Source organism: Dendrobium catenatum, unplaced genomic scaffold (assembly GCF_001605985.2).
Source record: "Dendrobium catenatum unplaced genomic scaffold, ASM160598v2 original_scaffold_197033, whole genome shotgun sequence".
Classification (NCBI taxonomy): domain Eukaryota; kingdom Viridiplantae; phylum Streptophyta; class Magnoliopsida; order Asparagales; family Orchidaceae; genus Dendrobium; species Dendrobium catenatum.
In genome coordinates, this window is record NW_021515450.1 from 199,575 (window position 1) to 213,457 (window position 13,883).

The following is a 13,883-nucleotide window of genomic DNA, read 5'->3' on the forward strand; positions in this document are numbered from 1 at the left end:
TTCGTGCTCGATCAAGATAATTTTTTGACGACGTATCAAATTTAATTAAAAAAAATGATGATCTAAAATTATCCCAAATGAAATTTTAATGGGATTTTTTCCGATATTAAAAAAAAAATCAAAACTTTCGGTATATTACTTTTGCTCTCAATCCATCCATTGTAAAACAAGGGGAATAGGGGATCCACAGTCCTAAAGTAATTGAAACTTACGCAAATATCACTCTATATATGGCTTCGTTTGATTCGGTTTATGCTTACATAAAAATGAGTTTGAAAATCGCTTTTCATAAAGTTGAAAATCACTTTTCATTATAAATAACACTCACTTTAATTACAAATTTAAAAATCTGGGAATTAGCAACCTTTCCCTCCAAGATTTTATTTGGGATGACTTTCTTACTAATTTTTTAAAACAAATTTTTAATAAAAAATTTTAAATTTTGTATTCTAAAGATAATTTAAAAAAACATTAAGAATTCAGTCCCAAACGAAGCATAAAAAAATGATCAGCTTATCATATATAGCAATTCAATCGTCATCCATTTTACTCAACCAAAAAAGACTACTCTGTTCACTCCCCTTCTTCCTTCTCCAACTATCAAAATCTTAAAAATTGGCAACAATAAGAGCCCTAATGCTGATCCTCCCGAAGACAAACTCCCATTTGACAACTTGAATAGATTATTTGGACCATGTCCAACTGAATGTCAGACGAATGTTTGTAGTCCGTGGAACGGCAAATTATTACGTCAGGTATTCGGATTCATTCGGACGCCAATTTAGACGCGCCACGTCATCAAAATACACCGAGATCCAGTGTATTCGGATGACATGGCGCGTCCGGATTGGATGTCCGGACGTCCGGTGACCGGACGTAATAATTCGCCCCATGAAACAGTGAGATTTAGCGGTGATATATCATCAAAAAACTATCTTGATCGGTCAAAAATCTCGAAACAAAATAAAGTTGAAAACTTAAAAAATTAAATCTGAGATCATATGAACTTTGATTTCAACAAAATTATAGTCGAACTAAATGTCTCAAAAGTACGAACCCAACATCATTAGATTCGACTCAATCCGAGCTCAAATGAGTCCAAATCAAGGTCCTGAAATTCTGCACCAGTCAGCAACCGGATGGAAGTCCGGCGGCCGGGCGGTGGTCCGACGGCGACCGAGCCAAAGTTCGGGGGTGGTTGGTGACCTGGTGGAAGTCCGGCTGCAATTGGCGACGGGGCAGTGGTGCTAGAGCTCTTGAAGCTTCAGTCTCTAATCTCTAGCCAATGTCCCTTCATGTAGAGAGTGAGGGTCTATTTATAGATTTTCATGAGTGGCACACCCCGTAAATATAAAGAAGATATAGGGCAGCTTCGGAATACTCAATCAGATTGCTCGTGTGATTCCCCCGATCATAGAGAGTTTTTCAACTGTTTATGTGCCTTAACGATGTTGGAATTAAGTGATTTTGGGCTCGTTGGATTCGACTCGCCGAGCCGCTCGATTTGACTATAAGCATGCTATATTTGGATATCATTTTGTCATCCTAATAATGCTTTGAACCATCTGAATGTGGTTTAGGCCCTCGATTTGGACCCATTTCGGCTCGGTTTGGACCGATTTTTATGTTGTTAGGTTCGTCTCTTTGAGATGTTCAATTTGACTATAAATTTGCTGAAATTGGAATTAAGATGAACCCAAATTTAATTTAAAAAATTTCCAACTTGAAAATGCCATGAGATTTGTGCATGATCAAGACATTTTTTGATAACATATCAATACACATAATGTTTTTTTTTTATTTTATTTTTTTTACGCTATGAAATACAATTCGGTTGGAGATGCCCTTAGCGAAGTTATTTAGAATTGAGATGTCCCCGAGTCACATGGATTATAACTTTTTTTGCTCATTATATCCTTAATAAAAAATATCATAATTTGAACTTGCAAAAAATAAATATAGGTGTAAGTGTAACAGATATTTTTTAAGTATAAAATATGAGTAAAATTTATGCTTCAAAATTTTATTATTTATTAAGGTGGCAAACAATGTAACTAGTTGCGGTTGCAAGCACTGACTAGTTATGACTGCTGCCATGGCTAATTATACTGGCTGCAACGGCTCGTGACGGCAAGGAGGTGGTTGATGGCGGAAGCAAATGAGAAATAATTTATAATATATTTAAAAAAAAATTTCCCATTTCTATAAATAAAATATTCATTTTAATACATGAAAATTTAAAATAAAACAACCATTTAAATAGAAAAAAAAATTATATAATTGAAAAAAATAGCCCCATCACCATGTATTTTTACAAAACTCAAATGTACTGATAATAATCAATTGGGCTTAAATTTCATTAAAAATTTACATAATTTAAATAATCAACCTGAAAAAAAAATATAAATAAATGATATAAGGTCAAAACAGTAACTTCATTAATAAACTCCATTAGAGTCGCTGCTTTACTACTTTAACATACTCGTTCTTCCACTGTCATTCGTACTGGCAGGCGCGGCCGAGGTCGACCGGCCGGCCGAGCCTCGACTCATGCAAGTAAACCGAGCAGCGAATCCGGCGGTCGAACTTGGACCGGACTAGCTTACCCAGAACATTAGCGCGGGAACGCACAACGAATGAGAGATTGAAAGGTATCGTCGCCTCCGGATCGCCGGCGTTGTGCCTTGTGAGGCCAACGCCGGCGCCGTAAAGCGGCACCTGCGTTCCGACCACCGCCGTCCTAACCAAACGCTGATTCTTCTGCGACGAGTAGAACTCTTCCATCTGCATTAAAGGGGAGAAATTACTCCATGTTTAAAATTTCGCCACCTAAATGCAAAAGAAGGGGGGATGTTCAGTAATAAATTCGCCACCAAATGGCGAGATTTTATCCTTTCAATTATTCCCCCTTGATCTTATATAATTTTTTAATGTGCAATAAAATTATTCTTTATTTCTTTAGTTTTAAAATTATTATAAATATATTTTTATATAATATTTATGCTAAAATGAAATTCTAGAAAAATAAATATGTTAAAATTTTATCTTTAGATAACTTTACTCAAATTTTTTTTAAATAATTAGTAAGATTTATTGGTTATACAAATTAGTCAGATCATTAAGGTTCAAATCCAACCTTGACGAATGACAATGGCGAAAAGGCTTACGTGGCCGGACGCAACCATGAGATCGAAATAGTAAAGATACATTGATGTGGATGACACATAGACGCCGAAAAATGCAGCGGGATTTTGAAACCTCATATTGACTGTTGAATTGACGGACATCATCTCGGTGGGAACCCCGGTTAGGTCTATCCCTGCTTGAATGTCGAAGCTGTGGAAAACCACGTTCTGCAATTTTTTTATTTTATTTTTCATCAATAACAAAAAAATATCATATTTTTGAGATTCAATTATAAAATAAATTTATGTAGCCGATGCAATAAAGAAAATGATTCATGTAGTTGATCCAAATATTAGGATAAAATCCTGATATTGTTCTTTTTTGTTGTTGTTGTGGTTGTACTATTCTCAACACTAAATGATTTTTTTATTATATTTAAATAAAAAATTGACTCTAAAATAGGATAAAATAGATAAAAAAAAAGATTCAAGAAGTCCATCATATTCGGAAGCCAATCAGAACGAGTCATGTCACCCAGTACACAGCGGTACCAAGCACCAATACCAAGAAAAAAATAACGTGCCATATTCTGGTTAGTATCCGGACTTCGTCCGGGGTCCGCACGGAATAATTTCTCCCCATGCCTTATTGTAATATGAAGAATTTTAAAAATATGCTTAAATATTATTACAGTCAAGCTGTATTCTAATTAAAATCATATATTTATATGTTCATATATGCATATATTTGTGTTAAAAAATTTATCTCAAATAAAAAAAATGAAAATTTGTTAAGAAATTAAGAAATAAAAAAGGGGTGCGAAGAAAAACCTTCACGGTGATTTTTGGTTCATGCGCTTTGCTGGCGCCCCAAAGAATGATCGAAAACAGAGAGAAGATCAATAAAAATCCGATCACAAACAAGAAAGCATAGCAGCGAATTCCCCATCTCCGGCTCTCCTCCTCCTCTTCCTCCTCGAAGCCTTCTCCACCATGGAACTGCATATCTTGTGGAACCCTCCTCCAGTACCCAGTCTTATGCGATGCAGAGAAGCGTGCGGTAGAGAACTCGCGAGAATAGTACAACGGTGAGCTCGCATACCTTTGATGGCTGGGATGGATCGGGGACTCGTTGGGACTAAGCTCGTTCCCCGACATCTTCTCTGCGTCCAGGTTGATTGGACTCATCACGTAATAGGTGGGCCGCCGGGGAGACTGCGGCGGCGATGAGGTTGCTAGGCTCGTCACATCGGACTCTTTCTTCGCGTGGATCGCCATTGGGGGTCTTAACGCGCGTCGCCGGATTTCAGTAATTTGGCGGGGCGAAGGCGGAAGGAGGGGAGTGAGGAGATTAGGGTTTTCTGATTGAGGAAGAAGAGAAGGGGATTGGGGCTGCCGGATTTAAATGGGAACGGGGAGGGTGGCAGAGTAGTTGGTGCGTTCCCGATTTCTGATTTTCTAATTACTGAATTAGAGTAACTGTTATTTATTATGAGAAGTGGCTTTCAACTTTACGGAAACGATACTATTGAGAGTGACTTTTTGAAATTGAAATTCTTTTTTTTTTTTAAAAAAAAGGGAAAAATGATATTTTAATATTAAAAAAAATAAAGATAAAATATCAATAATTTATATTATTACTGAGTGCTAGAAAATTAATGATAATAAAAAAATAAAGAAAAAAATCACGAGGTCTAATAACATAAAATAATTCACTATATAAATATAAGACAAGAGTTTGTTGCTCTCCTCACTTAGAAAAAATGGGTTTATTATCATATTTATTAAAAAAAATTTTAATTTCATGGTGACAAACAATTTAGATAGGTTTAAATTTCAAAATAGCCATAGTCACGGAATTATTCTTATATGACTATTTTAATTTTAAAGTATAATGTTGCTTAATTTAATTTCACAACTATATTAAATTGATCCAAAATAATTTTTTTGGGACTGTATTGAAACCAATTTTATAATGTTAAAAATAAAATTTGGATCAATTTTATATCAATTTTATATAAATGATGGATTAAATTAGGGCAATATAATACTCTAAAATGCTAAATTGATCCCTTGCGATTAATCGGTTGGCTATTGGGAGATTTATTTTTGAATTTGGTCATATAAGATGCACAAACTTTTTCTAAAATTTTTAGACTATGGACCCCGCTTTCAGGAGAGAATTTTGCATTTTTTTTTATTGGAAATATTGAGAGGCAAGCTTAGGTAACTTGATTAAAAAATAATGGACAAATAAGTGCATGTGTAAGGTTTAAGCTATTCAATTATGAGGCGTCGCATATTAATACTATATTGGAGTCAATCATGTTAGGTGTTTTCTTCAGATAGAAAAAAAAAATCCCCTCAATATCTAATATTTTACTAACAACTTATTCTTTGACGCTAAATGCTGACTTTCTTGACTAAAAAAACAAAATTTTTATTAGTAAATGAGAAAATTATTATAAATAAATAAAGTTTTAGATTTTGCTATTAGACAACCGCAAAGTTTTAGATTTTTCCATTTAATTAAATTGAATGGAGACATAAATGCATAGCTCTTTGCCAAATATTTTTTCTAGGACATTTAGGTCAACTAAAGTAAACGCATACACACATCATATATATAAATTCCTAATCTAAAACCTCTTGATTGATAGCTAAACTCTCAACTAATAAATTAAGATGAACTATGTACTTTTACTACTTCGCTTCTTGATAGTCTTGCCAACAAAACCCTTAATTTTAAAAAAAATTATCTCATTGCAATGGTCTTTAATTTTAAATAACAATTATAATTTCATTTGACTAACATTTCTTGCTACTTTTTTTATTTTAGAAAATTTTGTAGCAAAAGCTATTTTTATAACTAAAGTGAATCTCCATTTAAGACATCTTTCTTACTGTTTCTAAAGCAACTTTTTATTACCAAGAATTTTAAACTATACATTTTTATACTAAAAAACTGTTTATAAAAAAAACTGTTTTAAATAGCAATAAAAAAGCTATCATAACAGGTGGAGTGAACACGTGGATATTCAATATGTTTAATGTGTCCAGAGAACTTTAAGTCGAGAGCACCAAAAAGTGCAACTAAAACTCAGGCAAAGCACAAGTAAAACGCACAAAAAAGCGCAACTAAAGTGCACTCCACATGTCAAATTTTTAATGGATATTTGAACGTATCTCTATGTCCGGTATCTGGACCTAATAATTTTTCCTAACAAAGACAATAATACCTTATATTTATTCTTTTTGTATCAAAAGTTTAGTTTTTTTTAATCTCCAATGCCAGTCTCAACGCCAAATACAAAAACGAGAATATTTTTAAAATCATCCATTTGTTTCCCTATACCCAAAAATAAATAAAAAATCAGGCTACGCACCTACATCAAACTATACTAAAAATCTTAAGTGAAAAGATCAGCGAAATAGGAATATAAAGAAATTGTATTACAAAAGGCCCTGAGTTTATGTAGAAAATTACGCATAGAATGAGCTCACCCTTGAGAAGATTTTAACAATATCAAAATTGTTAAAATTCGAGCACATTTGAGGTTTGATAGAATGTTAAAATTTGAGCACATTGTGTCATCCAATCATAACAAGAAGCCTCCAATGTCTTCTAGCTTTCTCCCACTAGATATTAAGTCAACAAAAATCTCATGACCTCAATAGGTCTCCAATTCGGGAGGATTATTACGTGCAGAGTCAGAATCAAAGCTGCATCCGATTTTTATGTGTGTGCACCAAAAACATATTGGTGAACAGTAACTGTATTTTTACTGCACACACTCACAAAAATTGGACGGTAATCCGGTCTGAGCTCCACACATAATAATCTCTCCCAATTCAGGAGCTTATTGTGACAATTGATCACTTTGAAGATGAAGAAACAAAGAGTGATCCTACATCTAATTTTGAAAACTTCTTCAAAGTATTGGTCTTTAATTAGTCAGTCGCAAATCTAATCCGCTAACTCCATCATATGGAAATATTCAAAATGATATATTTTTTTGTTGATGGGAGCCTTCGCCAGAGACATAAAAGGAAGAATGATTGATTGGAGACTTCGTCCTATTAATTCTTTCCTACAAACCTTCTCATCCATGCATCAAAATTGACATAAAAGGAAGAATGATTGAAGTTGAAATGAATTCCTTGCTCAGGAAAAAAAAATGTCAAATATAGTCAAATAAAACTGATAAAGTATTCAGGGGATCAGAAAAATTAGACCTTATCAGGAGTCTCTTATGCATGCTTGAATAGTTTCATGCCGAGCCAATGAAAATATACAGCCACAATGACTACAGGCAGAGTCAATGGCACCAACAAGCAGTAATATCTGCACAACACAAACAAAATGAGCTTATATACATTGATGAGTTAATAACACAGCATAAAGGTCCTTACTATCAAAATACCGTAAAATTAACATATGCTTCTTGGAATTATAATACGTTGCAATCTTCCAGTATATGTTCAGTTTACAGAGAAATGAGGGAATGACAGAAAGTTTTTTATTAGCAATTTGTATCCCAAATGTCGATGATGGCTATAGAAGGATGGTAAAGGGAGTACTGACATTCGGGTAAATCAAAATAAAATTAAACTGCAAAACTAATAACAAGTCTATCTCTGTATTCTTGAATGAAGACTTCTTCCACAGTTCCACTTCCACTCCCTTATTCAGTAAAGCCCTTGGGAGAAATTCCTAACTATCATTACCCGAAGTTCTCATCTTCAGCAGCCTTATATTTCCCATATTGTGAGAAGAACAGTGGCCAAACCTCTTAGGCTTTGTTTGAGAGGGCTTTATTATTGCTACTTAAAGCAGCTTCTCAGTACAATTTTTTTTATTTTTATACTAAAAAGCTGCTTTAAGAAGCAATAAGAAAGCCGCCCCAAACGAAGTCATAGCTTGTCAATAACTCAAGCCACGATAATTTGAACTAAAAACTGAATTAAATTGAACCGGACTAATTTGATTTCATTAATGATTCAAGTAGGGTTTTGTCCCAAGAAACTGGGACCAAATTAAGTTGGGTCGGTTTCATGTCAATGTAGGAACTAAGTACATCCAATCCAAGCGCATCAGAAGTATGGCAGTCAAGCTTTTCCCACTACCCCACCTCTTGCAAATGATAATCTTTGCCAATGCTAATGCAATACTCATTATTGCCTATTGATAGCGATGCCTGATAATTGTACAAAAGATAAAATAAATTAAGAATCTATATGTTTGATTAGTGAATTTAAGATTTTAGTAATGGAATTGAAGTCCAACCCACAATCCAAAATCCATGAGCTATCCTAAAGCTTCCAAAAATAATGATCCAGTTCCAATCCTACAGGAATACTATCTGAGTAATATATGGCAATTCAGATCAGATCTAAGTAACGCCTGACAAAATCTAAACCTTAACCATGTAGGAGCCCTCTCCAACCAACACTCCAATAATATTTGCTATTCCTTTCATATTTCGCTTTCATGTTTCAAGTCGAAAACCATTTCTAACTAAATTAATAGATTACTCTTGGGGAGTTTTGCTCTGCCTTATTTCTACTTAAAACCATCTTATTTCTAACGTCCATCCATGAAAGACTCGATTCTTTTTATTGATATTTAATTCACGCTTCCTCCAATTTAGGGTTCTAAGTTTAAGAGGAACGTGGGTGGAGATAAAGGGAAGGAGGCTATGGGTTTGACTGCAGATTCATCCCCTTCAAATGAGTTATAAAGCTCACTTCTTTGTAGAATTCCATTACTATCCTCAATATAAAAAATAATTTGGTACATCTAACAAGAAATATTTTTCTCTCCCATAAAAAGAAATTGACAATACAACAACATCAAGTCTTTATCCCACTACGTGGGGTCGGCTAAATGAATCATTTTTCTCCATTGAGTCTGGTTAAGAGTCAAATTCTCATTTAAACCTAATAAAGAAAGGTCATTTCTAATATTTTCTAACCAAGTCTTTTTAGGTCTACCTCTATCTTTTTTAACATAGGTCAAATCTAATACATCTACTCTCATAACAAGGTCATTAGAAGGCCGGTGTTTCACAAGACCAAACCATCTAAGGCGACTCTCTCTAATCTTATCTGTCACTGGAACTACTCCAACCTTTTCCTAGATATCCTCGTTTCTTATCCTGTCTCTAAGAGTAAGTCCACTCATCCACTTGATCACCCTCATCCTAGCAACACTTAACTGAATATTATGCTTCTCTTTTAATGGCCAACATTTTGTACCATAAAGCATTGCAGGTCTCACCACCATCTAATAAAACTCTCTTAAGATTGAGTGGTACTTTTCTATCACACAACAAACCCGAAGCATTCCTCTATTTCAACTATTCAACTTGAATTCTACCAATAATATCCCCATCTATTTCACCTTCAATCTGAAAAATAGACCTAAGATATCTAAAACAAGTACACTTATTAATGACTTGATCACTCAAAGTCACAAACCCCCCACTAGATATATTACTGCTAAAATTACACACAAGGTATTCGGCTTTAGATCTACTCAAACGAAAACCTTTAGACTCTAAGGTTGACCTCCATAATTTGAGTTTACCTTCAACTCCCTCTCTAGTCATATCAACAAGAAGAATATCATTAGCAAAAATCATACACCAAGGTGCATCCTCTTGCAAATGTCAAGTGAGAACATCCATGACTAAAGCAAAAATATAATGGCTTAAGGCTGATCTTTGATGTAATACAACTGAAATAGGAAAATATTTGGTCAAAACACATTGTGTTTGAACTAGGGGTGCAACCGAGTCAAGCCGACTCGCGAGCCGGCTCGAACTCGACTCGGTAACGGGCTCGACGAGTCAGCCTTATCGAGCTCGCGAGTCGAGCTCGAACACGAGTTCGAGCTTATCGGACTCGGCTCGTCGGCTCGACGAGCTGCTCGACAGCAGCGCACGCAGAAATCCAATTCTCATGAGCGGGAAATCCAATTATGGCAAGCAGAAATCCAATTCTAGCGAGCGGGAAATCCAAATCTTAGAGCACGCGTGGATCTAGACGGCGGACGAGCTCGATACGACGTCGTCGGACGCGACTAGAGCTCGGAACGACAATGGCTTTACTCGGGACAACGATGGTTCATGGATGAGCTCGGGATGATGGATCTTGGTGGCAGAGCTCGTCCAGAGCTCGTCGAATCTCGACTTGGTGGCAGAGCTCGTCGTGGCAGAGCTCAGGCGACGGATCATGACGGCGGAGCTCAGGAAGATTACGGACAAGCTCGTCATGACGGTTCTTGACGCTGGATGGGACTTTGAGTTCGGGACGACGACTCTCTGCTCGACGAAGGACGAGCTTTGGATGACAATGGACCTCGAGATGACAGATGCGACGAAGAGTGACAGAACTCGGGACGATGGAAGAGATGACGGGCTCGAAGGTGGAGCTCGACGAGCCGCTCGACTTGAATTCGAGTCGAGCTCGAGCTCATATTTTGAACTCGACTCGAGTTCGAGCTCGAGCTCGAGCTCGGGTTTTGATAGTCGAGCTCGACTCGAACACCCCCTAGCTTGAGCTCGACTCGACTCGTTTGCACCCCTAGTTTGAACACAAGTAACAACTCCTGCGTACATATTCCTAATGACCTGAATATAAGCATTATTAACCCCTTTCTTCTCTAGAACTCTCCATAGCACTTATCTTGGAACTTTATCATATGCTTTCTCTAAATAAATAAATATCATATGTAGATTCTCCTTAGTCTTTCTAAACTTCTCCATCAACCCTCTCAATATATGAATAGCTTCCATAGTAGACCTACTCGGCATGAATCCAAATTGATTTTTGAGAAACATTAGCATCATGCCGTAACCAATGCTCCATAACTTTCTCCAAAAGCTTTATAGTATGACACATCAACTTAATTCCTTTATAATTCACACAATTTTGTGCATCACCTTTATTCTTAAAAATAGGAATCAATACACTCATTCTCCACTCATCTGACATCTTTTTAGTCTTCGAAATAATATTAAAAAGTTTAGTAAGCCAAGAAATTCCTTTATCTCCTAAGCATTTCTACACCTCTATTGGAATATCATAAGGTCCACTAGTTTTTCCACACTTCATTTTCTTCAAAGCCTCTCTAACTTCAGTTTTACTAATACAATGATAAAAAAAAATTGAATTCATAATAAAAATTGAAGTCCCATATTTCCAAAAGGCCATATATACAGGTTGAAATTGTCCATTTCAAAATAAGCGAGGCACAACATGACACTCTTAAAAGGTTAATAACAGTCTTTTAACTGTACCAAATCAGTTGGCATCTCTTTAGAGAAGTAAAGCTTTCTCAATTTAAAATGAAACTATAAGAAGAAATATACATATCGCTTACTCATGAATTTTGTACATAACTCATTTTTATTATAAAGTAATGACGCTGTGAAATAATCTTATTACCTGTAGTGCGCAAAAGCGGATCTAGAAAAAAAAAATCAGTTTCAGTTCATTATCGAAAAACCACTTGCAAATTTCCAACACAACACTAATTCGAGATTCTCAAAAATCCAACTAAAATTATGAGCATTTTATCAAGGATAAAATTGGCTAAAATATACATATATGACTTGTTACTTTGCATTGACAAAACAATAAAAACTTACCTGTCATTCTGAATAGCAGACAAAAGTTTGTTATCAAATGGTGGCAGAAGCTTTGATAAAATTGCAGCAAACGTGAACACCGAAAATAAAATGAAGCCAAAGATAACCGAGTTTGCACCCCAAATTAAGTTTGCTCGTGAACGATTATCCCAAAAAGCAGCACGAACTAGCATATTAACGAATCCAAGCACTCTGTTAATTAACATCAGAAGCAACAGTTTCCACCATAGGAAACAGTCCACGGGACTTCGGGAGTGGGAGATTGAGATCACGCCAGTTATTGTTTTCTCTGAAACCACTTCGTTAGCATTGTAGTGTGTAAACATGGTTAGTTGGCCTATTAACGAAAAATAAAAAAGGAAACCAAATCTTACTTGTTATAAGAAAGAACTTTTACAATTAAATAATAAAACTTTAAACAAAGTATACATAGCATGAATTAGCTAAAGATAATTAAGAAAACATCACAAGATAAAATTGAAATATGCTGTTTCAATGATTATGACTTTAAAGACACTTTAAAAATCATATTCAAATCATTTCATGGCAATCACTTTTGCTTAGATGCTTAAGAAAGTTAATACAACTAGAAGTACAACCTCAAAGATTAATTAATTAAAAAAAAAACAATGCAAACATGACAATTTAAGAATCCTCTATTCTTGGACATATTGATCTAATTGTTTAAATAATTTAAGTTTAGGACCTTATAACTTTGCAGTGCATTTGCTAAATTTTAATCCCCTAGATCCATTAATAACATCTGTAAATTAGAGATCTTATAAGTTTGCAGACAATCTACTTTATCCTATTTAGCGAATAAATAGCCTCACAGATGTTACGGGATTCGTAGTTGAGGGTTACCACAGAGAAAGGTAACTTGCTAACATTTTAGAGTATCAAGTATACAAAATTATATAATTTAGCAACTTACAACTTCACAGGTCTCCAAATGCTTACAAAGCCTTACAGACAATATCAATAAACCAAACATTCTTGGTTTAGGCAATGACAGCAACAACAATTTCACGCAGTAATCGGATAGGCTTCCAATTATACGACTAGTATAATCATTCAATTAGGCAATTTCACTATATAAAGCTAACAAAAAAGAATAGCATAGAAGAAGGTTGGCATCCCCACAACACAAAAACATAGTTTTATGTAGCTATGACTTTTAGTGCTGTTTGGATGCAGGATTTAACAGCATTTAAGCCGATTTTGAGAAGGGTTTATGCCAAATCCTGCCACCCGCTAAGTCCACGGCCGAACAAATCCTCCGTCTCCCCCTTTGGACCGTAAATCCCGGATTTAACAAATCCTGAAATTTCGCGTATTTATGGGATTTGGCCGAAGTAGGGCACGAAAGTGAGAAAGATAGTTACCTTCACAGCAAGCGAGCTCCCCTAGTTGCTTCCGATTAAAATGTCGTGACTGCCGTTCCGACAGGAGAGGGTCGCCGAAGGAGCGATTGGCGAAGTCGAACAGCAACGAAGGAGCCAAAGAAGCGACCCGTCATAAACTCTCACAAGCGACGAAATATATAAAGTGAAAACCAAACCTAGAGGCCTCTAACCTATTTCAAGAAATTAATCTTATTTAACTTAATTAATATAATTTAAAATATTATAATTAAATTATTATTAAAAATACCTCTATCTTCATTACTTTTATATCTCTAACTTAATTATTATAATTTAAAAGTGTTTACTTTTATACCTCTCATATGATTTGATCTTATTTAACTTTTATTTAGTAATTAATTAATTAATTTTTAAATTTATAATAATATTTCATTTATATATTTTTATTTAATTAATAATTAAAATTAAATATTTATCAATTAAATTAATAGAAATTAAAATTTTGAATTAATTGACATTATTTTAATTTTTAATTAATAAAATAAAATTATTTTAATTTTATACACGCTCAAATTCAAGGTTGTGAAAATCAAACCGAATAACAACCGGAACACAGAGAGGTTCATGATTCGACCGATCGAATTGGGGTCGAACCGGATGACGTAATAAATAATTATATTATTAAAAGTAATAAAATTAACATAATAATAATGACAATTTAATCTTAAAAATTTCATAAT

General features: G+C 34.8%; 2 protein-coding genes across 5 annotated transcripts in view; both read right to left on the reverse strand.

Annotated features, from left to right (window-relative positions):
- Window positions 1-2,330: 2,330 nt before the first annotated feature.
- LOC110114639 lies at window positions 2,331-4,562 on the reverse strand. 2 transcript variants are annotated; one of them, XM_020847577.2, is made up of 3 exons: window positions 3,957-4,562; window positions 3,168-3,353; window positions 2,331-2,784 (listed from the first exon to the last, which is right to left on the reverse strand). In XM_020847577.2, exons 1-3 carry the CDS (start codon window positions 4,401-4,403, stop codon window positions 2,497-2,499), a joined length of 921 nt encoding a protein of 306 aa, XP_020703236.1. In that variant the 5' UTR covers window positions 4,404-4,562; the 3' UTR covers window positions 2,331-2,496. The 2 variants fall into 2 exon arrangements, with proteins under 2 accessions (XP_020703236.1, XP_020703237.1); XM_020847578.2 differs by lacking the exon at window positions 3,168-3,353.
- A 1,845-nt stretch (window positions 4,563-6,407) lies between these two features.
- Window positions 6,408-13,883, reverse strand: part of LOC110114637 (dual specificity protein phosphatase 1-like) — a 38,932-nt gene continuing 31,456 nt past the window's right edge. The window contains exons 5-7 of one of the 3 annotated variants that reach the window (XM_028692412.1): window positions 11,780-12,077; window positions 7,362-7,470; window positions 6,408-6,474 (exon numbers count right to left, since the gene is read on the reverse strand). In XM_028692412.1, the coding sequence (XP_028548245.1) occupies window positions 7,377-7,470; window positions 11,780-12,077 (392 nt within the window). In that variant the 3' untranslated portion in view covers window positions 6,408-6,474; window positions 7,362-7,376. Of the gene's footprint in view, window positions 6,475-7,117; window positions 7,471-11,779; window positions 12,078-13,883 lie in introns of those variants that run through there. The other 2 variants (XM_020847576.2, XM_020847575.2) reach the window with 2 other exon arrangements.